The sequence below is a fragment of the Ursus americanus genome, chromosome 2 (assembly GCF_024610735.1).
Source record: "Ursus americanus isolate L20-20 chromosome 2, mUrsAme1.1.p, whole genome shotgun sequence".
NCBI classification, from domain to species: Eukaryota; Metazoa; Chordata; class Mammalia; order Carnivora; family Ursidae; genus Ursus; species Ursus americanus.
Genome location: NC_142128.1, coordinates 101,110,305 through 101,137,839, shown reverse-complemented (window position 1 = coordinate 101,137,839; position 27,535 = coordinate 101,110,305). Strand labels below are relative to the sequence as shown.

The window sequence follows — 27,535 nt, the reverse complement described above, 5'->3', positions numbered from 1 at the left end:
GTGTTATACGCAAACAATGAATCATGGAACACTACATCAAAAACTAATGATGTACTGTATGGTGACTAACATAACATAATAACAAATAAAAATAAATAAAAGGAACTCTCCTCAAACTACTTAAAACTTTCCTCTTTTAGGAAGAAATTCTACATTGAAATTTTTGCAGACAGATTCATTTTGAAGTAGAGTGGAGTTGTATTTCTATGCTTGAGTTATCAAGTCCTTTTTTTAAACACATGTTTAAAAAAACTCTCTTCTGACCATGACTTATCCAGCTTTGGAAAACTGGGCCTACCAGTGATGCTTAATAACTTAGAGATGAGCAGCGAAATGTCTCGATTTTTAACCTGTGTGTTGTTGATGCTTTAAACACTTTTTCAAAGCTACACCTCCAGCCTATTTGCTGTATTTATTTCCATCTAAGGTATATCACAAATATATAACCAGTGGGACACACATCACTGGAGGTAGCAGGATACCCTGTCTCTTTCTGTCCCCGGGCAGCTGAATATTTGCTGACTAACCTCATGGGTCCAGAGGTTGCTGTCGCTGCCTGTTCATCACTCGCAGACTCTGTTAGTGTCGCTTCCCTTCTCCCGATCTGTGACGGTGTCTGAAGAAGATGTATGACCTCCAGTAACCCCTGCTGCCATTTATTATATTCTCATATACTCAGATATTCTATTTTTACAGGAGGATATTAAAGAATTGTTTAGTTTTTTTTTTTTAAAGGTAAAAGTGGATGTTATTATAGCCTTTATCCGTGTGGAGTCCTTGGTACAACTTCATGAACCTGGTGATGTGCATGCATCATGGTTTGTTTAATATCGATTTGGAACAGGGTTTCCCAGCAGTGGCACTTGTGACATTTGGGGGCAGATGATTCCTTGTGGGGGCCTGTCCTGTGCATTGTAGGATGTGTAGCAGTCTCTTCCCAGTAGATTGCCGTTACCCCCGCACCCCCCAGTTGTGACAACTGAGGACAACGTGACCTACTGAAGCAGAAAAGGACACGGTGCTTTACATCTAAATTCAGGATCTGAGCTGTTAATAGGGATCATTTAATACCTACTTACGGATAAAGTCACATGATGCCTGGAATTTGCTTCAAAAAACCCCAGTGCGTGTGCATATGTGCTCGCGTATACACATGCGTGGAGGAAGGGTGGTGGTGCGTGAAGGGTGCAGGACGGGGTTTGAGGGGGTGAGGGTGTAGACGAAACAAGATTGAGTAATAACATCATTGTTGAAGTTGGTTGATGAGAATGTTGTGGGGAGGAGGGAGTTTTACTCTTCTCTCTTGTATGTGTTTGAAGTTTTAGGTCATAGTTTATATTTTTTACTTTTTTAAATTTTTTCACAGAAACAGTTTAGAATAGACGAGAATGTACTGAAGTTTAATCTGTTGACAGAATGTCTTTGGAGCTTTGTTGAGTTTGGAGTCCCTAATCAGACGTTTATCAGAATTTAGCTGGAACGTCTGTTGTGAGATTCCAGAAAGCTGTCATAATAAGATAAAGTCAGGAGCAAAGAGTTTTTCTGGGCTTTGACGATCTTTGCCCCTCTCAGAAACTTTAGCGGCGAACGAGATTCGTAGGTCACTTAAATTCTAAAACACAGCTTAGTAGTCAGTGTGTCAGGTGGTTTTCTTTTCCCCCTAAAGTGAACCAAAGCATAATGTGGATTTTAATAATCAAATTGTCAGCTTAAACTGCCCATTTAATTTGGTTTAAGCTTTAATTTTTCTTAAATTTTTCTCTGGTGCTATTTCATGCATGACTTTGGAAATTTTATTTGATCAAATAAAATTTATGGGACTACATGGAAATAATTAAGGTACCTAGTTAGGGTATATTAATGTTAATTGTTTTGTATATCATGGCTGTTGAATTTATTTTATGGGAGATAAGTAAGCACTTCCTGTCGATAGAATACTGTGTGATGATTTTTCAGTGGGCATGAATACGGTGCAGCCATTAAGAAGAATTAGGTGGTAGGTGGGTCTCTACTGGTTTACATCTAAACTCTGGTGTATTGTTTCTTGAAAAAAAAAAATGTACGGAGCACTGTGATCTGACTTGTGTAAAGAAAAGAAAAGCGAGGGGAAATGGGGTACCACGTGAATATTGTGTGTGTGCATGTGTGTGTGTGAGTGTTCCCACTTGCAGAGACAAATTTTGTGAGAAGATACTCAGCAGAGTAATTGGTGGTGACCTCTGGACACACGTGACCGTGTGAGTATGGTGTGTGACTTGGGAGACTTAAGTTTCACTTCACCTTTCAGTTCTTCTTGAACTTGGCTGATATAATGGGTTTTTTTTTTAATTAAAACTTTAAAGATGATAGATCATAGAATTATAATGTATCATATAAAATTATTTTTTTTAGCCACACATTTCTAAGGTTCTCAGGATGTACCTTTATAATAGTGGAAATACAGTCTCAGAATAAATTAAGACTTTTACAAAAAGAAAAAGACAGTTCATTAGAGAAAATGGACAAAGGGAGTGAACAATTCAGATACAAAGTTCAGATGTCCTGTAAGCATGTGTAGAGCTGCTTATCTGCATGGGGAATTGGGAATGTTGATGAAAAGAACAGTGAAGTATGGTTTTATACCCATCATATTGACACACTTAAAAGTCTAATAATGCCAAATGCAGTTCAGGATGTTGAGGGGGGAGTCAGGGAGATTTCCAACTGGGGTGAGGATAGTAGTCAGTATACACTTAGGAGAGAAAATTGGCTATGTCTGGTAAAGTGGAAAATGCTTGTAGCTAGCATTTCGACTTCTAAGTATATGCCCTGGAGAGACTGTTGTGCATTTGTACAAATATATGCATTGCAACATCATAAAAACAAAATTGGAAGTAACCTGTTTTCCTGGTTGGGGTTTGCATACATAAATTCTTGTATATTCAGACAAGCGAATGCCGTAGCAATTGGAAGGAAAACAGCCATCATTGAATAAGAAGTAATCAAGTTGCAGAAGAATAGATACAATTATAACACTCATGTAAACTTTCAAAATGCAAAACAGTTAAGTTGTTTTGGGCACATACATGTGTGATCAAAGCATATAAAGGAAAGAACATGGTATATACTATGGATTATTAATTTTATCAGGAGGAAGGCAGGGAAACATGTAAGGAGGAAGACTACAACCTACTTGTATTTTATTTCCTTAAAAAGAACAGAAGTAGAGATGGCAAATTGTTAATGTTTATATTATCTGAATGATAGTTTGGACTGTGATCATTAAATGCATGTGTGCTTTTTTCTGTTTTTTTTTAACTATAGCAGTATTTTTTAATGTAAAATGTTTTCAAGTGTATTATTTCCATTGTCTGCTTTCTGAGGGTGCTTGACTTGTTGAAAAGTAATGTCAGGTGGGATGTATTCCTTTTCTAGGACAGGAAGTGTAATAAACATATTCCTTTTCCAGGACAGGAAGTATAATAAACATTTTCCTTTTCCAGGACAGAAAGTATAATAAACACATTAAGCAATTGTTTGCATGATGTATTTTACATAAAGTGTCCTCTGATTAAAAAACATCTTTGTTTTTCCTTTTCAGACAGCCTGTTTTCGTGAAGAAAGGGATGTATTAGTGAATGGAGATAATAAATGGATTACAACTCTGCATTATGCTTTCCAGGATGACAATAACTTAGTAAGAATCATTTTTATATCTTTCTATATTCTTATTAAATTTGTATTTGCAGAATTTAGCATTATTCTCTTTTAAGCATTATTTAAATGTAGTTGTTATTTAGAAAACCACTGAATTTCACAGTGTGTAAATTGTGTATTTAATATGTCCCCCTGCCCCGGGTAATTTGATCACTTTCCACTGGAATTTTTTAATGCTTTTTAATAAGCAAGTACAAACTAAATCCAAACATTTAAATTCTATAAGAGGTGCTCAGGAGTTTTCTTTTCATGATTTTCCCAGTATATTTTATTTATAATATTCTATTACTGTTTGGAATTTTACATATTTTTCGAAGTGGCCATGTGCTGCTTGAAGTAGAGAGCCACATTTAAAATTGAGGCTGCATCTGATTTTTTATGGACATCATGACCCACATGATGGAAGAAGTTGGGAACGAGGTCAGAGGAAGACCAAAATATGAAAGCACTGCTAATTGAAGATTGAAGGGATAAACAAGGGAGCAGGAAATGAAGGTGGAACCCGCCACTGCTGGGCCTGCTGTTCGAGGCTCTTCATCTTGGGCCCGAATTTTACTTCATTTTTTTTTTTTTTTTTTGGTTTTTTTTTTTTTTTTTTTTTTTTTTTTTAGCATACATGTGTTGAGTTCCTGCTGCATGCCAGACACAACACTGTGTCCTGGGTTATACAATTAATAACATTGGGGCACCTGGGTGGCTCAGTCGGTAAAGCATATGCTTTTGGCTCAGGTCATGATCCTAGGGTCCTGGGATCGAGCCCCACATCGTGGGGTTCCCTGCTCACTGGGGAGCCTACTTGTCCCTCTGCTACTCCTACCTCAACCCCCGCTTATGCTTTCTCTCTCTCTCAAATAAATCTTTAAAAAAATCAATAAGATTTCTTTTTTTTTTTTTTTTAAAGATTTTATTTATTTATTTGACAGAGATAGAGACAGCCAGCGAGAGAGGGAACACAAGCAGGGGGAGTGGGAGAGGAAGAAGCAGGCTCACAGCAGAGGAGCCTGATGTGGGGCTCGATCCCATAACGCCGGGATCACGCCCTGAGCCGAAGGCAGACGCTTAACCGCTGTGCCACCCAGGCGCCCCTAAAAAAATCAATAAGATTTCTTATTCACACAATAGATGTTTATTGGATATGTGCCGTGTGCTAGGCACTGTTCTCTAGATTGTGGAGACTGAGCAGTGAGAAAGACAAAGGATCTCTCTCCTTACTGTTCCAGACAATAAATCCAAAATCAAGTAAATCATATTTTCAGATTATTTCAGATGAAGAAAGTGTAACATTTATTCAGAGGTGTGAAGTCGATGACTTTTCTAAGACATATAAATTAGCTAAACCAAGAAGGAAGAAGAGGCAGAGAGGTCTTGGTGAGCCACAGTGTGGAGATTGAAGCTTGTTATGTTCACACGGATGGAGGGTAGAATAAGAGGCTTGGAGATGGGGGCGGAGACATGAGAGCCACATCATATAGCACCTTACATGTTCCGGTAAAGAAATTAGACTTTCACAGCCATGTTTTTCAAAACAGTAGGGTTTTTGGGTCATGGGACTCTTGCATATTTTTTAGAATGACTTTATATCTGCGAGCCTTGACAGTGACACGTACAGGAATGGAACAGCCCTGACAGGTCTCAGCTTCTTCGTTCTGCCTTCCCTCATGATCATTCTGGTGTCCCTCATGGAGAAAAGTGTGAAAACGGCTGTTTTAGGACCATGGAGAGTCTGTGGCGGAAGGAGACAAGAGCGGTGTTTCAGGGACGAGAGGGAGCCAGTGTGATCACAGCGCGAGAGGGAGGGAGTGCACGATGGTACTTCCAGACCGTAGAGCCTGCCAAGAAGGGCTTCAAGGGACAGTGTGGATGAGTCTTAGTTTTCCAGCGTCTGACTTGGGGGATTCACTGCTTAGTGGTTGATGAGTTGAGTTGGGAAATATATTTGGGAAGGGAGAATTTCGAGCAGGGGGCAGGTGATGGGTTTACTTTGGTGTGTGTTGGGTTTGAGTTGTCGTGTGACCCACTGGTGGGTTCGGCATCTCGGTCTGTTGCTCCTGAGGGCAAACAACACTGTGTAGCTTACGGAGTTCTCGTCTTACGGATCGGTTTTTGGCCAACGACTGCCTGCAGCACAAATTTGGCTCACCGCCTATTTTTGTACAGCCCACAGGTAAGAATTTTTAAGTATTTGAAAAAAAATCAAAAGAAGAAGATTTTGTGACATGTCAGTGTGATATAAAATTCAGACTTCAGTGTCCATAAAGTTCTGCTGGAATGGAGCCATGTCTGTTGGTTTGTACACGGTCAGTGGCTGCTTCTGCACGAAGATGGCAGGGTCGGCCTCATGCGACAGCAGCTGGCCCCGTGACACAGGAACGCCGCATGTGCGCGTCACTGTCGCCACTCTGCGCTGCTGCTCAGCGACCTACAGATTTCAGCGACGGTTACAACTTGATTGCATTTCTGATGCGGACGTCTTGCGATCCGTGACATTTTATCATTCCTGTCACTGCTAGCGCATGTGCGGACGTCACACAGCCCGCTCGGCCGGCGTGGCATGGAGGGGGTTACATGTTACCAGGCTGGAGGCCTACCTGCTGCGCCGAGCCGTCCTCGCGCCTCCGCTGCTCCCAGGAAGGCACGGTCAGGAACGTCAGAAGCACAGAACAGTATCTTATCACGGCAGAACTTCTTCACAGAAACACAGAATGAGCCGTAGGGAGTGCCTGAGTGGCTCGTTTGTGAGCCGGGCAGGAAGGCCATTTACCCGCGTTGAGGGATTTAAATCACGTTTGACTGCCGCTGCCAAAGGAACACACGTTCACAGAAAATAGACTTGTCTCACACTGTGAAGAACGGTTGGCGAGAACGGTTACTTCGAGAATGGGGGACGTTGGGAACAGCAACGGTTGATTTTAAAACCAGGAAATGATTTTGAGTGGTTGCTTTTGGCTCTTGAGGTGAAAAGAGGTTACAGGTCCTGCTCTTCTGTTGTGACTTGAGGACGCGTGCCGAGTCTGTAGTCCTGAGGAATCAGCCTTTATTAATAGTTGGTGTGGAATAATTTATAGCCAATCGTATGTTCAGAGAAGTTGAGGAAACCCTAAGTTGCTACAACCTGCGTTGGAATTTGCTAGTATGTACATTTACAAGTGAGAGTGGTAAAAAAATAGGTGTGGAGCAGGAAGAGGCTTAGTCGGACAGATTTACAAATTACGTAAAAATACTAGGCACCCAGAGCCCGTGGTTATTCATCGTCTTAATAATCAGCTGGTAGTTTGCCGCAAACACTTGAATGTGTCATTTGTTACTGAACCAGGAAGATCACCAGTGAACTTCATTCAGTCTCTTTGGAAATGACTGTTATCATATCCGTGACTTTTTGTCAGAAAGCAAAGCTGAATATCCTCACTTGGTCTACATTCAGCCATTCAGTGCATTTGCGGTGTCAACATTTTGTCGCAAAGGGCCAAGGTAGAAACATTTCTGAACAAAAAACCTCACCCTCAGCCATGAGTATATAATATTCAGTAGCTTAGAAATTAACTTTTCCTGTAGATTTGATATGTTTTAAAAATAAGTTTTACCTTAAATTATAAGACAAAACAGCACTTATACAAAACTTCCACTCTGGTGAAGTCATTTTGACAGCGAACATTGTTGGAATCACAAGTAATGTCAAGCTGCTTTATCTAATTCACATGCCATCCAAAGTAAAAAGAAACAAGATCTCTATTTCCACACAGATTTGCAGCAGATAAACCTTTTGAGCTCCAACTACAGTTAGCATTAGTTTTTGGGGTTTGATGCAAGTGACAAGGAAATGTCCATAGTTCAAAACCCAGTCACCGGCAATTGCGACCTTCCACCTAGCCTTTAGTTAGAAGTGATTAATCTGCAGTGTATCGACATGCTTGAACTACAAGTATCAGGAGAAAAATCTAATAGCATTGTATAGATGCTTTCCAAGTGAGGAATATGCCGTTAAAATTACATGCTCACGAATTGATACTAGTAGCTGTCTTTGTGAAGACATTTTCACATGAAATACGGCAACTCCCATTACAGATCAGCACGTGCACAGGAACATGAGCCGTAGATTCTGATGATAGGGAACACTGACTTTGCGCCCCAATTAAGCAAATGGTCATACTCTCCTTCCCCGCAAAAAAATTTACATTTTTGTGTTAGTATACCTGTATTATAAAACTCTCACTCAGGGGCGCCTGGGTGGCACAGCGGTTAAGTGTCTGCCTTCGGCTCAGGGCGTGATCCCGGCGTTCTGGGATCGACCCCCACATCAGGCTCCTCCGCTATGAGCCTGCTTCTTCCTCTCCCACTCCCCTGCTTGTGTTCCCTCTCTCGCTGGCTGTCTCTATCTCTGTCGAATAAATAAATAAAATCTTTAAAAAAAAAACTCTCACTCAATTATTATTTTATTTTGAATTTTGCCAATAAAAATTTGTGGAGATTGTTTTCTATCTTACTGTATATCTTGCTTTTTCCTCTTGGCCGGCCAAGCCTGAAGTGTTCACTACTTGGCCCTTTACAGGAAAGATTGGCCAGCTCCTCTTGTAGATAACAGTGAATTCTAGTAGGAAATGAGAATAACTGATGGGTGCTTGTACAGGGAGAAAAGTTTGCCTAGAGAAGTCAGAGCTAGAGAACCCCACAAGAAGGAAATGACTGGGAGTGGTCGGGCAAGAAAGAGAGTCTAGGTTCTGCACTGTTGAAATCAATGAAAGGGGAGTCAGTCGAGGTGGAGGGAAATGGCTCCTCGGTCATGTTAGAGTAGAGTGGTTTAAAAAAAAAAAAGTGGAAATATCATGCCCACCCACAAATCCTATTTTTCAGCCTCAGTGGATTACCTCCGTTCTTGGACATTGTACTCCTCTACTCTTTGCCTTTATTTCTGTTCTCCCTGGCACCTTTCGTGCCAGTGCCCATTCCTCTCCCTGTCGTCCTGTTGAAGTCCAGCTAATACTCCAGAATTGTCTCAAAGTCTGCATTTTAAAAGTCTTCTCCAGAATTCCCAGTTTGAATTAATCTTTCTCATTGCATTTCAGCTCTACATTTTTTTAGTACTGCCATTAGATGAGTAACGTACGTACATCTCTGATTTTTGGGCAGCTTAAGGAGATTAAGTAAATGATATGAACGCTGCTATCTTTAGCTAAAATGTACTTACAGGGCTGTGTAACTTAGTGGTCATGGAGTTTATCTGATTTCAGACATATCCAGGGGTTCAAACAGTGTCATTACATTGCTTGTCTTTATATCCCTTACACAGAGGGATTGTGTGTTTTGGACTTCAGATTGTGACCCACTGGTGGGTCATAAAATCAATTTAGTGGGTTACAACCAGCATTTAAAAAGTTAAATAAAATAGAAAATGACAGAGTTCAAGCAGTAAGAGGGATTATTGTTTCATGACATTTATTTCTTTTATAATACATATTGAATCATCATAAATCGTATTATTGTGGGTTTTAGTCAGAATTGTTTAAAAGTCATAATGTAGAACTTTGCACATGCTAGTTGCTCTGTTAAATTGAGTGAAAGGATATTTGACTTGGATTTACCATACATATACGAGACTTTTGGGATTAATTTGTCAATGCAGATATAAGCTACATAGGTTTGTCAGAAAAATTTGTAAGAGTAAATTAAACACAGGGGCGCCTGGGTAGCGCAGTCGTTAGGCGTCTGCCTTTGGCTCAGGGCGTGATCCCGGCGTTCCGGGATCAAGTCCCACATCAGGCTCCTCGGCTGGGAGCCTGCTTCTTCTTCTCCCTCTCCTCTGCTGTGTTCCCTCTCTCGCTGGCTGTCTGTCGAATAACTAAATAATAAAAAAAAAAAGTAAATTAAACACAAACACGTACCTGGTTAGCGAACTTATAGCAGTTTATTGTGATGAATTTTCAAAAGCTTTTAGGTGATAAAGACTTAAATCCACTCTGACAGTGTTTTCTGTGGTAGGTAGATATAACACGGTAGAGGTACGGATTGCTTAAAAATCTGTATTTTGTTATAAACATAGAAATGTGTAGATACAGAAATAGTGTCCAAATACCAAATTTTGGATAGCAAAATTTTGCCTAATTTTCATTGACAGAAAGCCTGACATATCGTTCTCTCTCCTCTTGAGTTTAGTCTTACCTGTTCCTTTTGCATTTGACATTTGAATTAACATTTTTTTTTCCAGAGGCATTTCTCCGTGAAAAATAGTCTGTGCATACCAGTCATTAATTACATTAGAATAAAATTTACAGGGTAACCGGAAGAGAGCTGAAATATTCCAGTAGTCAAATCTCCTATAAATTGCCAGTTTTTCTTAGTTTAGGGCAAGCTTGTGGTATATTAGTCTCAAGAGTAGAAGTCCTAGTATCTCGGTTATCATTAAAGATTTTCTTTTGAATATTTATAAAATATTAGAAAATAAAATCATTGGAGCGCCGGGGTAGCTCAGTTGGTTAAGTGTCTGCCTTGGGCATCCAGTCCTGCATCAGGCTCCCTGCTCAGCCGGGAGTCCGCTTCTCCCTCTGACCCTCCCCCCATCTCGTGCTTTCTCTTTCTCTCTCTCTCTCTCAAATAAATAAATAAAATCTTTTAAAAAAATCATTTAGAAATGTTGGCAAGTCTAGTTTTAGATTCCAAAAAGGAAGTTTTGTTATACAATAACCATTAACCCCGATAGCCCTGGAGTAGCCAAATAACGTGCTTGTAGTGCTCCATGATTCAAGAGGCTGTGATGAATGAGTGGACTTTCATTTATAACCTTGTCAAATATCTCTGCAGCCAGTTTATGAAAAAATAGAGTCATAGCATACATGCATTTTATTTGCTTGAGAAGTGGTGTAATTTAACGAACAATCTTCAAATGTGACTAGAATATTTTTTCCTTAGGAAAAACTCATTAAATACAAACCTGCTTAATTGCATCAACACTGTGACATAAAAGTCTTACCACTTAGATATCATTGAGAATATTATGAATCAGTGAAATTTGTCTCTTCTCCGTATTGTTCCCTGTTTCCTGTTTAGTTATTTCATGCCAGAGGAGAAAAAAAGCCAGGGAAATATTTAAAACAAAAATTTTACTTCTTGAGTTAGCACTTGTAAACTGTTTAGAGGACGAAAGACATTTGTTTATTTATTTATTTATTTATTTTTTGAAAGACATTTGAATGTTGGATTGTAGTTAGTCCTGTGAACTCCAGACTCTCTACTGGAATCCAGTTTGTGCTGAAGATAGAAATTGTTAGGAAAAAGCAAGGAGGGTGAATACAGAGGGGGCTCTAAGGACTAGCTGTTAGTGTCTTGGCAGCAGGATGACTAAAAGAGCTTCCTGTTCTCCCTAAGAAGACTTAGTCTAAAAGCATATCTGTTCTAGGAGATGTTCTTTCTCTGCAACACAGTTCATGTATTGTATGCTTTCAGATGTTGTAGCATTGTTTCTTTGGAATGTAGTTTCTTACAAAGCACAAACTTTGAAATAAAGATTTTTTTTTTTTTAATTAGAAATTCAGAGTTGGAAATCCTACGGTGTGTTCTATCCATACCTAGAGGTCTTTTTATTTTGGAGGGAGAAAAGATCGCTGAAGACTCAGTCTGTATCTTTAATTTCTTTTTTATTTTTCTGGGGTTCTGTACATACTCGTTAGGTCATGGATATAGTCAACTTTTTTACTGAACGCTGACTCCTTTGAGTAAAACGGAACTGATACAAGGATCAATAACCCTGAGTTCTAGTTTTTCCACTGTCTGGGGTATGTTTGGTCAAATCATTTGACGTCTTATGCCTGTGATTACACAGCCATAAAGTGGGCATAGCAGCTATGATCCAACCTGCAGTATAGGGACCTTATATAAATATACCTGTACCCTCAGTCTGTAACTCCTACTTCATGGAGAAAATGAAACCTCTGGTTACTCAAGCATGAACTTTTCACTTTCCATGCTCTGGTCTCAGTGTTCCCATTCATTCTTCCCCTCTATTTGCACCTGTTCTCAGCTTTTCTCTCGGGGTGGGTGAAGTATTTGCCTTTGACTTTTGTTCCGTTGCCTTTGGGCCTTTGCAGAATTTTACTCCACTGGTCAGCTTCATTGTGACTAGCTCTTTCCCCTCTACAATACAGAGGTCTGGATATGTGAAAACAAAGTATGTGTTACCCTGCAGCTCGCTGTTGTCCTTAAAAGATCTCATGAGCATATTTAATTACTTCTTTTGATGACTGTACAGTATTTCACAGAACGGACATGGTGGATGGATGCATTTGATAGTTTCCTTGTTGGGCTCCATTCATACTGTTTCTGATCTGTTGTGGTTATTGCCCACATGGCCTACACTGTATTCCTAAAAGTGGAAATGCTAGGTCCAGGGGTATCCACCTTTTTAAATTTCAGTAGATACTGTGAAGTTACTTTGCCGAGCAGTTGCAGTAAATCATCGTGCCCAAGAACGCTGTGTTGTTTCAACTCACTGTTCCCAAAATAGGAGTGGTCTCTTCGCTAATCTGGTTGGTATAGAATGGTATCTCATTGTTGCTTTGGTTTTGACCACGTATTAGTTAGCTAACTGTGTTTTCTCTTAGGTGAATTAACTGTTAATAGCTTCAGCCTGGTTTTGTTGGATTACTTGCCCTCCTCTTAACACTTTGGTGGGAGCTCTCTCTGTTAGGATTATTATCTCCTTGACATATCTAATGAACATTACCTCTCGGTCTGTATTTTTCTTAAACTCGTTTAAAGGCATCTTATATTGGGTACTATTTTAAAGATAGTGTATGAGTAGGAGGTTGTTGTACCAGGTATTACATTTTACTGATTAATCGCTGAGAGCAACCATGGCAGAAAGGAGCGCCAAGTGTGTTTCGCATCTTAAATTATGATAAGGGAGCATTTCAGTTGAATTAGGGGGAAGAATAAATATTTTACTACTTGTTTTAGATAATCGACTCTCCGTAAATAAGAGAATAGTTTTCACACCTTGTACAAAAAGAGCTTTTAGATAGATGAATGAATGAATGAACGAACCTGATTCAGAGGTTAGGTTCTTTTCCTTGTAGAGCCTGCAGCAGCACCCTCTGCTTATTTCTGTCCCAGTATTTATGTTACACTGAACTTGCCCACTGATTCGTGTTTTCTTCTCCATCAGGGTTGTAAATTCCATCAAGGCAGGAGCCACGTCTTACTCATTGTAGCTCCTCATCGTCTAGTGTGATGTTAGCGCGTAGTGGGTACCCCGTCTCTGTGGAATTGTGAATGAGCTTCTTTGTCCCTTGTCTGTTCTGTCTTCTGTTCCCAAGAAGGTTTAGCACAGAATAAAATATAATATGGCAAGTTCTTTACTTTACCCTTAAACCCGTAACAGTAAAATAGTCAAGACAGGCCAGGGACTTGGATTAGGATTGGGCAGGTGGGTAGGGGTAGAAGGGGATGGACTCCACAGAGATTCAGTAGGAAGTAGACCCCACAAGACCTTGGTGATTTAGTTGAATGTTGATTTGAACAAAGGAGGAAATAAAAGACTGACCCGCAACTCTTGGAGATACTTGCTGGGATGTGTTCTAGAGAAACAGCTTTTTTCCCCATTCGTGTGTGGTTTCTGATGTATCTTGTCTCCCTAACACCAAAACCCGATGGCAAAGGTAGTGCATTTTCAACTCCTTGCTTTTCTTTGGAGAATTTTCTTTTGTGTTTTCTGCTCATTGCTCCCTCCAGTTGCTGAATTCTGTCCTAGTAACAGCTAATTTCCTCTGAGGGCAAGGTAGGGAAAGAATATGAGCAGGCGAAGCCAGAACTCAGTTTAGCAGGCAGCCAGAAAGGAAAACAGAATAATTATGTGTTCATAATTCTTTATGCCGTCTCAAGGAGGTTTGTTTACCAGAGAAGAGGTTAGTAAGGCACATGGAGAGGCTGGAAGGGAGGGGATCCAAGGGCTCCGGGTTTGTTAAGGGGAAGCACGAAGCAGGTTATGGATAAAAGTAGGTGATAGACAATGACACAAGGAGCCTCAGTTTTGAATGTGGCAAAAATGTTGAGATGACAGTTTTTGAGCAGTTTTCTGGTAGATGGTTATCATCAGACCGTGGGAGCCTGGAGGCAGGAGCAGCTGCTGCACGCTGTCAAGTCAGGAAAGCCTTTGATGGAGGAGCCTTTCGAATCTTTTTATCCTCTGGGTTTTTTCTCCTTGTTTGGTACCAAAAAAAATTCTGATTGACACCTAGGGACTGTTTGTTGAAGGGGTGAGTTAGTTTTATGACTTTCTAGGTGTAATTATTCAATTTCAATAGCAGACTTTTTTTATTTGAAAAGTTTTTGCATTTGCTGTTCTACTCCAAGTACTTCTTCAAGGTAGTAGCTGTGGATTTCTTCTCTGCAGCCGTTGCCACTTCTAGTGACGTTTATGCCAACACCGTTTCATTACATTAAATTAGTTTGCTCTAATCTTCGTGATGGAGTCTGTTAAACATTAGGCCTCGTAAGTAGAGCAGCGAAACCATGGACCAGGTTTTGAAATAGATTGTTCCTCTCATTTTCAAGGATTTAAAAAATGAAATTACTTTCTTTTATTTAACAGAAATTACCCGTACTTATAATTTTAATATATAGTAATCAGATGTGAATTTTCTCAAGACTCTTTAAATCTTAAATGTCAAATTGGTGAGCTCACTGAAATAATATCTTCATTTGGTAATAAAATCGTTTTACCTTCAAGGTGTTATAAGTGACATTTAAATATCTTATCTGTACTGCCCTTCATGCTGAGTGCTGTACTCCGAAGGAGGTATCATTATCGTAGATAAGTAGATGAGAAAGTTCAAAGAGATTAAGTAATTTTTCAAAAGCCACTTAAAACCCAGAGTTGGAATTTGAATATAGGTATCCCTGACTACAAAGGCCATCTTTCCACTGTGTCTCATTTTCGCCCACCTTAAAAAAATATAATATGCACGTGCGTATGTGATGCATGTTTATGATGCAAGAAAACACCGAAAAGCTGTGACAGCATGGGTCATCTAACAACCCAGGGCTAATTCCTGTGAACATTTTAGTGTCTACTCCTCATCTTTTTTTTTTTTTGGCAAACACACATGGTGAAGGAAATCTCCGGTGTTTTCATTTACGCCACATACCACACTCTCTCGGTTCTACCTCACTGCTGACGTTAGTTGGGTGGGTTTCCCCTCATCAGGCAGTCCTGCGATGCCTGCAGAGAGCCCTGCAGTTTAACTCCGTTCTGATGCTGTCTACCTGGAGACAACATCAGATCCCAGGGGCCAAGGGTTCAAGTCCTACAAGACTCCCTCTTCACCCCGCAGTTACCGGTTCAGGTTATTACTTGTGCTTCTAACTCACAGATCATAGATCGGAGATTCCCATGACCTGCTCCTCAAATAAGGTTAGTTTGTCAGAGCTGCTGCCTAGACTGAGGAAGAGCCGTAGGAAGGAGGTGCACAGGAGGGGTGATGGAGAGGCTCGGAGCTCGCACGCCCTCTGCAAACGAGCGCCACTCTTCCAGTACCACTCCTCGTGTTTGCCCAGCCAGAAGCTCGCCAAACCCTATCCTTTGGGGTTTTTATGAAGGCTCCATTAGATAGGCATGATTGATTAAGTCATTGGCCATAGATGATGGATTCAGCCTGCATCCCTTCCCTAGAAATTTCCAACCTTTTAATCTTGGTTGGTTACCCTGGCAACCAGCCCCCTATCCTTAGGTTACCTAAGGGCTTTTCAAAAGCCACCTCATTAACAGAAGCACAAGTGTGGTTGAGAAGGGGTTTGTTAAAAATAACAAAAGCCAGCTTTATCTTATCGCTTAGGAGATTTTTTTTTTAAGGATTTTATTAGAGAGAGGGAGAGAGAGAACACGCTTGAGCCGGGAGAGGGACAGAGGTTGGAGGGAGAAGCAGACTCCGTGCTGAGCAGGGAGCCTGACCCAGCTCCATCCCACTGTTGGAGGATTGCAGGGTTCTTGGCTCACGGGTAGAAGAATGAATCTCCTGGACACAAAAGGGTGAAGTGTTGTGCAAGTTTATTAAGTGAAGGTGAGAACAGAAAGGAAAGAGAACGCGCTCTCTAGAGTGAGAGGGGTCCCAAATGGGTTGCCACTGAGGCTTTTTAGGCCGGTCTTTTATTGAAAATTTGACCAGGGAGCTTGTGGCCTTGAGATTCCTATGCCATCTTGGTCTGAGGAAGGACAATTGATAACACCCTTAATGACTTCTTTTTTGGTCATTTTCTGTGATTACACTGTAGCCGCCATAGAAAAATACTCCCTAACATCCAGGGCCAAGTGATCTGGTCTTTTCCCTTATCTCTTGTTCACTCTTTCAGATCCTAGTCAGGGGCCCCCTGTCTCTTCCTTACTCTACCTGAATCCTTTCCTTACTCACCAGGACCCTGGGGTCATGACCTGGGCCAACATGACCTGAGCTCAACCGACTGAGCCACCCAGGCGCCCCCACTTAGGAGATTCTAAGGGTTTTTAGGAGCTCTGCCAAATTTATTTATCTATCTATCTATCTATCTATCTATCTATCTATCTATCTATCTATCTATTATAAATCGCAATATCCTACACATATACCCATGAGAGTCCATATCTAAAATTAGTTGACTTCTATTTATACATACCTAAGAAAAGTCCATTCTGATATTTCTGCACTATCAGGAGTGAGAAGAGAAATATGTATATGATGGAAACTATTATATTCTGTATACTAGTGCTTTCTAATGCTGATTCAAGTGCTGATTTGATAAAGTTGTTACCAGTCCAACAGGAGATAAGGAAAATGTAACGATGATGAAAATGAATTTGCTCGACATAATGAAGGACTGTCTTATATTCTAGTTCTTTAATCATTTTTGGAGAATTAATATGTTGTTTCCTCTATGAAATGTTGGTAAAACTGTGGTGTATTGTTATGGTGATGATGGTGATGTTACTTTGCAAAATATAATGACAAAAGAAGGGTAATCCTATGTTGTGCTCCCTGCTTCAGGGTTTTAAAATTTTACTGCTTTCTGAAATTTACAAGCCTTGTAACAATGGTCTTAGTTAGCTTCTTGTAATTAACAACAAAAGTATTTGACCTTGTGCTATTTGACCTTGGGTTACATTACATATATTAATTTTTCACCCTTATTATTTATTGAGTCCCTTTTCTTTTTCATTTCCAGTACCTGGTCATGGATTATTACGTTGGTGGGGATTTGCTTACTCTGCTTAGCAAATTTGAAGATAGATTACCTGAAGATATGGCTCGATTTTACTTGGCTGAGATGGTGATCGCAATAGATTCCGTTCATCAGCTGCACTATGTGCACAGGTGAGTAAGACACCACGCAAGAATGGGTTCTGTGCATGTCAGCGGAGATGTTTTTGTAAGAAAGTGATACTTTTGATGGCCATGGGATAATTTTTTCTTTGTAAATTATTTGACAGGTACAATGATTTATTTAAAGTCTTCCACACAAATGTGTGTTTGATTGTATACAGTTTAAGATAGAATGAAAAAAAAAGTGAGCCTATTTACAAAATAGTTTTTTATACAGGATTATTCTTTTTTTTTACGTTTTTATTTAAATTCCAGTTAACATACAGTATAATATTAGTTTCAGGTGTACAATATAGTGATTCATTGCTTCCATATGTCACCCGGGGCTCATCAAGACAGGTGCACTCCTTAATCCTCATCACCCGTTTCCCCCATCCCCCGTCCACCTCCCTTCTGGTGACCGTCAGTGTGTTCTCTAGAGTTAGGATTCTCTTTCTTGGTTTGTCTCTTTTTTCCCTTTGCTCATTTGTTTTGTTTCTTAAATTCCATATGTGAGTGAAATCATGGTATTTGTCCTTCTCTGACTGACTTATTTCGCTAATCATAATACTCTAGCTCCCTTCATATCGTTGCAAATGGTGAGATTTCATTCTCTTTTATGGCTGAGTAATATTCCATTATATATATATATACACACATACACACACACACACACACACACACACACCAGATCTTCTTTATCCATTTGTCTATTGATGGACTCTTAGGCTATTTCCATAGTTTGGCTATTGTGGATAACGCTGCCATAAACATTGGGGTGCATGTATCCCTTTGAATTAGTGTTTTTGTATTCTTTGGGTAAATACCTAGTAGTGGGATTGCTGGGTCATAGGGTACTTGTATTAACTTTTTGAGGACCGTCCGTACTGTTTTCCACAGTGGCTGCTCCAGTGTGCATGAGGTTCTCCTTTCCGCACATACCAGACTATTCTTATACTTGTTGACACAAGCTAAAAATCTTTATAATGTGAACAACTCATAACAATTTATGTGTAGTAAAAAATTTTAAATGTATTAGATAGCTTAAAAGGCAGTCTCATATTTTAAAAGGAAAGAAAGTAGGAAACCATCACAGATTTACTGGTGAATTAATCATTGAAATGAGGAAATCTGTGGGTTGTGCAAAATGTGAGAAAGAGTGAAGAGGTATTAGGGAGAAGCAGGTGAAGGACCTGCCATGTTGGAGAGGGAAGGAACCGTTCTCTGACATGTCAGCACGCGTTGAAATGGCACGGAGGGCTTCCTGACCCACTTTGTTGGGTCAGCACCAGGGCTTCTGAATAGGTAGGCTGGGTGGGGCTGGGAGCTGGCATTTCTTTTTTTTTTTTTCTTTTTATTTTTAAAGATTTTATTTATTTGATGAGAGCGAGAGAGAGAACACAGGCAGGGGGCATGGGAGAGGGAGAAGCAGGCTTCTGCTAAGCAGAGAGCCCTACGCAGGGCTCAACCCCAGGATGCTGGGATCATGATCTGAGCCGAAGGCAGACGCTTAACGACTGAGCCACCCAGGTGCCCCTGGGAACTGGCGTTTCTGACAGGTTTCCAGGCGCTGCAGCTGCTGCTGGTCCAGTGACCAGACTCTGAGTACTTCTGGTCAGTAACACAGCCTTGACTGTTCCTTTTAAGTGGTGGGTGATGCAGGTAATCTGTGAAGGATGGGAACGCAAGTAGAAGAGAAAGTTTCTGTTTTAGTGTTGGTTTTTATTTTGTTTTGTTTTGTTTTGTTTTAAGGATGTGGGTATCTTCTGCTGATTGATTTACTTAGTAATGAACTTCTAGGACATTATTAAAGGAAGAATATTTTGATTAAAAATTTTGTATTAGATTACAGTTTAGCTCTTGCCTGTTCATATGCTTTTCTCTGTTGATATCTGATAGTCACAGAGTTTTTTGGAAATACATGAATATGCTATGAAAATTATAAAACACAAAGCAGTTTTTAGATGGTATTATGGTTTCAAGAGCGAATTACAGAATGAGAAACTGAAGTCCTGTGGTTACAGTAACCCGAGATCTTAGCTGAGGACTGTCATTTAAAAATACTTTGAAAACATCATTTTGTTGAACATTTAAAGAATGTTAGTCTTCGACTCAAGGAGTTTTAGTGAAACTTTCCCCAATTTATATCTAAGTTCTCACTAAGGAATGATTACTTTGGAAAATAATTTGTTTAGACTGGAGATAGTAAATATGAGGTATTTCTGCCAGGCTGAGACAAATATTCCTAACTGCTCACAGGACCCTTTCCTCCCAAGCGTATGTGCGGTCTTACCGTTCTTCTCCACACAGCATTTTAGATGACAACTGTCTTTCTGATGCTGACATTGGAAAGCCATTTCACCCTGAGCTCTATTAGCGCTCTGTAGGTTGAATACCTGTAGTTTTACAAGGTACTTCATGTTAAATGAGTTCTATTTATTCCCACTGTTGGACAGCTCTCACGTCATAGAATTTTACTGTATGTTAAGCTGAATTTCTTTTTTGCCTTATCATTGGTCCTAGTTTTGCCTTCAGAAGCACATATAATAGCCTAATTTATCTTAAAGCTATCATGCCTTCTGAAGTCATCTTTCCTTTAGGCTAAACATCAGCGTATTTGTAGTTTCTCTGTTATCAAAATTGATGTACACGTTCTCTCTCCCACTATCTCACATACAGATATGGTTCCCCGCCTTGTGCCTACTCCCACTCCTCCCCTCCCTCCCTCCTTGCCTCTCCCTTTACTTCTCAGTGGACACACTCTGGTGTGTGTGTCCTCTTAAAATACAATTCCCATTTTCTGGGTAGACTGTATTTCAGCAGATGCTTTACTGAGGAAATATTCATTGAGTCTTCTTTTATAATTATAATAGCACTGTGCTAAATTACATTCAATTTTAAATAATTATAACATATAGTCCTGACTTATAAGAAGCTTCCAGTCTGTTTGGGGACAGAAAACACAAGATATAAGTGAAAATTAAAGTAGTAGAAGTTAAATAATCATTTAGGGCAAAAGTATAAGAGATGGAGTGAGCCTAGATTGTGAACTGCTAATTGAATTATTTAAGCAAGTTACAATGAACTCAGAGAAATGAGTAATAAGCTTAATTCTAATGGTCGTTTCCAGTGGTTATTTAACTCTAACTGTGTTACAGACTTTACCTATGTTATTCTAACAATAATTCTGTAATTTGGGTGTCATCTAAAATGTGTGTGACTCTGTTGTGTACATGAGGAAACCCAGCTTCAGAGACATGAGTCCATGATTAGCATAACCTAGATTAAAATCTGAGTCAGGCTGATGCCAGAATTTATGCTCTTGACATAACATCATATTGCTCATAAGGGAATGCTTTCATGGTGGGACTTTGCAGATGAAGAGGCTTTTTGTAGGCAGAGCAGAAGGCGTTCTAGAGACAAGGGATGGCGGGAGAGAAGGTCATAGGCAGGCAAAGGGCAGGTCTGGAGGAGGATTGGTAGGTGGTTTGGCTGGAGAAGAGAGCTCATGTTGAGTTGAGGAAGAGCGATTTCAGTCCCTCTTGTGGAAACACTTGAGTACCGTGCTGTAGACTTGACATCTTGGTAGCCATCAAGCTACCAGTAACTTAAGGGAATGAAGTGTTTGATTCAAACAGTGTGTTAAGTTAGTTAGTTTCACAGTAAACTGCACATCAGAGTTTTCATGTTTTGCGAAATTTCAGAATGTTTTATAATTTTGAACTTCAAGTATATGAAATTAGAGAATACAAAAAGGGAATAGTGGAGACTGGATGTGTTCAGGGAAGGAAATACATTTTTCCCTTTGTTCTTTTAAAATAAATTTATTTCCAGACTTCTAAAATACATTATTGGTCTTCTAATAGAACAAACATTATGACAGTTTGTTTTCACTTACGCACAGTTTTATGGAGAGAGAAATGAGCAGTGGAAAGTAGCAAATGGTAGGAGTCATCAATCGTGCACGGTTTCCAAGTGTTCAGCACGTTGTCATATTTCAGTCAAGAACATTTGCAACTTCCTTAGAAATTTCTAGAACTACACCTAAACAAAACAATGTAAAGCATTATTTTACCTGTTTCTAAAGGAGATGTTAGTGAGTATAAGATGAAAGAGATAGGAATGGGGACATGGAAATAGGAATTAATGAGATTGACTCTGGCTAGCTGTAAAATTGGTCTACAGACTGACCCAATAAAGTAAAAATGTTTTCTGGTAATATTAGGTAGTGAAGAAAGCATTAAACGAGGTGCCAGAAGACTTCTTTACTCTGCTTGCTCCTCCACAAGCTTTTTAAATTCAGATTCCAAGTGATTTGTCATTAAGCTTACAGCAACTTGGAGCTTCTTCGAAAAAACAATGGTCTTCCTGTAAAGATGAAAATATGCTGCTTATTAAAGTGTTAAAGACAAGCTACTGGCACATAGACCATTTCCTTATCATTGTATTTTTAAAAAAAATGTTTGTTTATTTGTGTTGAGAGAGAGAGAGAGCGCGTGTGCACACGCACAAGCAGGGGGAACAGCAGGCAGAGGGAGAAGCAGGCTCCCCACTGAGCAAGGAGCCCGTCCTAGGATCTTGACCTGAGCTGACCACAGACACTTAACCGACTGAGCCACCCAGGCGGCCCTCCTTGTCATTGTGTTGAGACTAGGAGAATGGTGCTGTGCTATAGGGATGAGCGCTGAAGGAGCTTTTACTGTGGGAACTACACCAGTAGCTTCTCCCCTTCGCAGGAGGACGGGAAAGGGACGCAGTGGGGTGGAAGAGGGAAGAAAGATGGTATTCATAGAGCATTTGTTGGTAGAGTGCCTAACGGATGTGAAATCTCTCCAGATTAAAGCTGTCTGTTCTCCCCAAATTGATCTGCAGGTTTGATGCAATCCCTATCAAAATCCCAGCAAAGGTTTCTTTCTTTCTTTCTTTTTTTTCCTCCAGTATTAGTGTTGGACTAACCTCCCTTAACAGTTCTAGCTCCTGCTGTTCTGCGTGCAGCTGCATTCAGGCCTCAGGCTACTGGCTTGTGCATGAGCAGCTGTACCTAGCTGCACATTAATTACATCTCATTTTCAACATTTATGACAGCTCATATAGGTTTTTTCGTTTAGAGGAGTAAAGATTTTTTTTTTTGAGGTAAAAACAAGCTTACTCCAAAGTTTATATGGAAATACAGTGAACCTAGAGTAGCTAAAAAGGTTTTGGCAAAGGAGAATAAAGGAGGCAGTATAAATAACTACCTGATATTAAGACTTACTATATTGCTACCTTGAGTAAGACATTGCGTACTTATGGAGGAATGAAAATCCTAGATCACCAGGTAGAAGAGAGAACCCAGGCAGAGACGAGTGCAAATACTCCCAACTTACTTTGACAGAGGTGCAAAAGCCACTCAATGGAGGAAGGATAGCCTTCAGCAAATGGTGCTGAAATCATAGCCCAAAAAATAAACCTCCATAAGCCTCACACAAATATAAAAAATAATTCAAAAATGGATCACGGGTTTAAATGTACAACATAGAAGTATAAAACTGTCAGAAGAAAACAACAGAGAGCAACTTCTGGACTTAGGGCTTAGTCCTCCTCCTTAGTGAGGAGTTCTTCGATAGGACACCAAAAATTAATGAAGTGGACTTTATCAAAATTAAAAACACATGCACTTCATAAGGCCCAGGTAGATGGACGAAAAGGCAAGCTAGAATGGGAGAAAATATTTGCAAACTGTGTGTGTGACGAAGACCCTATATCTGGAATATATAAAGAACTCTTGACATAATCAAAAAAACCTCAAATAATCCAATTATGGGATGGACAAAAGATATGAAGAGACATTTTGCCCAAGAGGAGATGCGGGTGGGGGCGCCTGGGTGGCACAGCAGTTAAGCGTCTGCCTTGGGCTCAGGGCGTGATCCTGGCGTTATGGGATCGAGCCCCACATCAGGCTCCTCCGCTATGAGCCTGCTTCTTCCTCTCCCACTCCCCCTGCTTGTGTTCCCTCTCTCGCTGGCTGTCTCTATCCTGTCGAATGAATAAATAAAATCTTTAAAAAAAATAAAAAAATTAAAAAAAAAAAAGATGCGGGTGGCAACAAAACACATAAAAAGCTGTTGAACATGATTAGGCATTAGAAAAATGCAAACTAAAACTACAATGAGATATCAACGAGAAGATATCAGGACTACTAAAATTACAAATAGTGATAATAGTAAGCGCCAGTGAGGATGTGGGGAAAGTAATCTCTAACACAACACTGATAGGTATTTAAAATGATTCAGCTGCTCTGGAAACAGTTTGAGAGTTAAAAAAAAAAAAAAGTCACATGCACTTACCATGGGACCCAGCGATTACATTTGTAGACATTTATCCCAGAAAAATTAAAACTTATAGTCACAGAAAAACCTGTACCTGGGTGTTTGTAGCAGCTTTCTTTGTAATAACAAAATAGAAGCAGCCCGCAAGTCCTTCAGTGGGCAGCGGGTTGCACACCTCTGCTCTGCCTTCTGTCTGCATGCAAGGGATTGCTACTGGCAGGAGAAAGGGAATGTGGTACTAATCACACACGGCAGCCTGGGTGGACCCGAAGGGCATTACGCCGAGTGACAAGAATTAAATCTCAAAATTTGTGTATTATATGATTCCACTTACCTAACATTCTTGGAATACCGGAACTACAGAGATAGAAGGCAGATGACCGGTCCCCAGAGGACAAGATCAGGGGGCAGGGTGGAGAGTGAGGCAGTGTGAGGGAGTTCTTGGTGGTGATGGAACAGTTGTGTATCTTGAATGTGGTGGTAGTTACATGCATTGACAGACGGGAGAAGATTGCATGGAACTACGCACATGTGCGCGTGCAGATTAAAAAAGGATACAAACCGAGAAGGTCTGTGATCTAAATTAATGTATCCGTGTCAGTTTCCTGGTTTTATGGTCCTGTTGTGGCTGTAGTATGTTGTTACCAGGGGAGAAGCTGGGTAGAATGGACTCAGTGCACTACTTACGCAATTTCCTTGGAGTCTGTAATCATTTCAAGATGAAAAAGTTTTAAGAAAAAAATACCTCTATTCCTTCCTTTCCTAAAGTGTGAAAACCAAGCCTCAGAAACATCTCTCCATCATGTCACACCTGCAATTGGTGTAAATTTTGGTGAATTCTTCCAGATTGCCCAATTTGCTTAGGCTCCTGGCCTGCCAGGAAGTGATTTTTTTTTTTAAGATTTTATTTATTTATTTATTTGACACAGCGAGACAGCCCCGAGAGAGGGAACACAAGCAGGGGGAGTGGGAGAGGAAGAAGCAGGCTCCCAGCCGATGAGCCTGATGAGGGGCTTGATCCCAGAACACTGGGATCACGCCCTGAGCTGAAGGCAGATGCTTAACGACCGAGCCACCCAGGTGGCCCAGGAAGTGATTTTTCTTACCGTCTGTAAGGCTGGGACCCGTAATGTGGGTACTTGGGTGTCATTGGCAGATAGATGACATGGAAGTCACAAGGCAAGCTGAGCCCACTTAGTGAAACAGTCAGTACTGAAGAGCATCCAGGACTGAGCCCTGGGGAACTTCAGGACTTCGAGATTGGGTAAGTGGCCAACAAAGCAAACTAAGAAGGAACGTTAGGAAACAATGAGTGTAGAGAAGGTGTCATGGAAAATCAGAGTAAACTGTCTTTGCCTTCATGCTTAATGACATTAATGTCTTAGCTGATGCATTTCAAACATTTAATATCTTTTTCTGTGGATACTAGTGTCCTGGATACTGGGAGTGGGAGTAGGAGTGGGGTCCTCTGTTTATAAAATAATATGCTTTTAGGTAAGTAATATGCTCTTTACATTCAATTTACTGTCTTTTGAAAAAAAAGACTAGGTTTAAGAAAATAATGTCTGCTTCATAGTTGTGCCCAAGTTGGACAAATTCTTAATTTTGTAAATTCATTCACAAATATCGTTCCATCAGTCCTGCTTTTCCAGTATGCTATCTACTTTCTTGGGTGAGAATACACAATAGGAATGGAGGAAATATGCCCTCCTATTGAGAAATTACTTTGAGGTAAGCTTACCTCTAATAATAGAGAGCAATTGACAACAAAAACAGGTTAAAAAAAAAGCAGTAAGAATTATGTACCTAACCACTGTGGAGATGTAGAATAAGAGAGAGTAAATAAGGTCGCGAACAAGTCAGTCAGGAGGACCTCTTGAAAAAGCCAGTCTGTGGTAGGAAGTAGACAGTTCACCAGATTGAAGTAGCTTAGCCCAGGAAGGGGGACCAAGGTCAACAAGGTATACAAAGAATGACCATTAAGATTCAAAGATAAAATTTTATCATTGTTTTAATGCTAAAGATAGCATCTGAGGGATGCCTGGGTGGCTCAGTTGGTTGGGTGTCTGCCTTCAGCTCAGGTCATACTCCCAGGGTCCTGGGATCAAGCCCCACGTCAGGCTCCCTGCTTAGTGGGGAGCCTGCTTCTCCCTTTGCCTGCTGCTCCCCCTGCTTGTGCTTGTGCATGCTCTCTGTCTCTGACAAATAAAAATAAAATCTTAAAAAAAGAGATGTCACTTGAATACTTAGAAAAATACAATATAAAAACATTATTAAAAGAGCATGTCCATTTTTTAATGCTTTTAACAAAATGGTGGGTTTTGGCAGTCACTAAATACCTTATTTTTGATCTGTCACCTCAGATTTGAGACTTGCCATAGATGCACTTTGATTTTCAACTTAAAGTCTGAATGCCAACATTTCCATTTTTGATTTGCTGAATAAGCAGTTTGCATTTTAAGAGTGTGTGCTTTCTTTTCAATCATTTATTTGCTTAAATGCTAAATTTGTGAAAGAGATTATTTCTTACAACCAGTATCATGTGGCATATGTCTGACTCCGGTTGATTAAAGTACGTGCCAAATGTTGGGTTATAGTAAAGCAAGCTCTTATTATAGGTTGAAAAACCCCAACTTATTTCTAAGTATGTTAATTAAACTCAGCAATAGGCTTGGTGTTCAAATTAGTCGGCTACAACTTCAGGCATGCTAATAATAATGAAAGACACAAAATCCTACTAGAACAACAAAATAAGCTTGATCTAGTTAGAATGTTGTGTTTGATTATCCTGTGGTGTAGTTTTAGATGACAAAAGTGGAAAGATGAGAACGTTTGTGGTGTGTTTAAAGAATGCGTAGATAATCAGAATGTTGATTCTGATACCAGAATGTTACCAGCCGATACTGTGTGCTCTTCAGTAGCCAAGATCTTACCCTGATTTCTGTTTCTCGTATAGGTTTTACGGTATCACCATTTTAAGAGTGGTGCTCATGTTGTCTCCACACTAGAAGGACCTTATTAGAAACTGCTTTGATAGAGAAGGGAAGGTCATTGATGGTGGGCAAGTTGTTTTGTCACAGAGATCAGTGATAATATAAAGTATATAATGCTTTAAACTTGTTGATTGGCGAGAATTAGAGATGCATATATAACCTGGAGAGAAAAGTTCCTTTATTTTAGACCACCTATCATTTTATAGTTCTTAGTGCAAATAGGTATCCATATAGTTTGGTAATGGTAGAATGTGAAACCAGTTGTTAAAAATGGAGAATTCTCTCGGGACCTCTGGGTAGCTCAGTCAGTTAAGTGTCTGACTCTTAGTTTTGGCTCAGGTTGTAATCTCAGGGTTGTGAGATCGAGCCCTGCATCGGGCTCTGCGCTGGGTGTGGAGTCTGCTTGAGATTCTCTCTCTCTAAAAACAACAACAACAAAAAGAATTGACTCTCCATTTTAAACCCTTCAGTTTTTAAAAATGATCTAAAAATCACAAACTTTTCTTTATTGGCTCTACTCTTAATAGCATTAGATATTGTCCTTGATAGTTAACATTAATAGTAATCATTGATAAGTTACTGGCTCATGACTTTTTCCAAACTTTTTTCACCCAGGGGAGGAAAGAGTGATCTCTACCTTTTTGTACTATTTGCCAGTGATATTCAGGGGATCTGCATTAAAAATTGCTGTAAGATTTAATTATAAATAGTCTTTTTTTTAACAGCATTATTTAGATGTAATTCACATACCACACAATTCAGTTAAAATGTACCATGGTTAGTGTATCCACAGATGTGTTCAGCCATCACTTCAGTCCATTTTAAATGATTTTCATTACTTCAGACAGAAACCCTGTCCCCATAAGCTCTCACCTCCCTGTTCCCTTATTTCCCTAGCCCTGAGGAACCATTAATCTGTTTGTCTCTATAGATTTGTCTATTCTGGACATTTAACATAAATGAAATATAATGGGTATCTTTCGACTGGCTTCTTTTCCTTAGCATGTTGTTTTCAAGGTGCAGTCTTGTCATAGAGCATACTAGAGTGGACATCTCAGCTTAAACAGGTTGACTGCCTGGTAAAACTAAAATGCCAGCATTTTCCAGAGATTTTTGACAGAATCTATAGTGTGCCATGGGATCGCAATGTACACAGTACAATCCAAAATTACTCAGTCTGTCAGGAAATTATGATTGAGTCTCAAGAGAGAAAAGTGGACGG

General features: G+C 39.9%; 1 protein-coding gene across 13 annotated transcripts in view; it reads left to right on the top strand.

Annotated features, from left to right (window-relative positions):
* CDC42BPA (CDC42 binding protein kinase alpha) overlaps positions 1–27,535 on the top strand; it is a 310,508-nt gene that overhangs the window by 102,450 nt on the left and 180,523 nt on the right. For all 13 annotated transcript variants that reach the window (XM_045796507.2, XM_087859422.1, XM_045796498.2 and 10 more), the window contains exons 4-5: positions 3,581–3,676; positions 16,876–17,024. In XM_045796507.2, the coding sequence (XP_045652463.1) occupies positions 3,581–3,676; positions 16,876–17,024 (245 nt within the window). The remainder of the gene's footprint in view (positions 1–3,580; positions 3,677–16,875; positions 17,025–27,535) is intronic.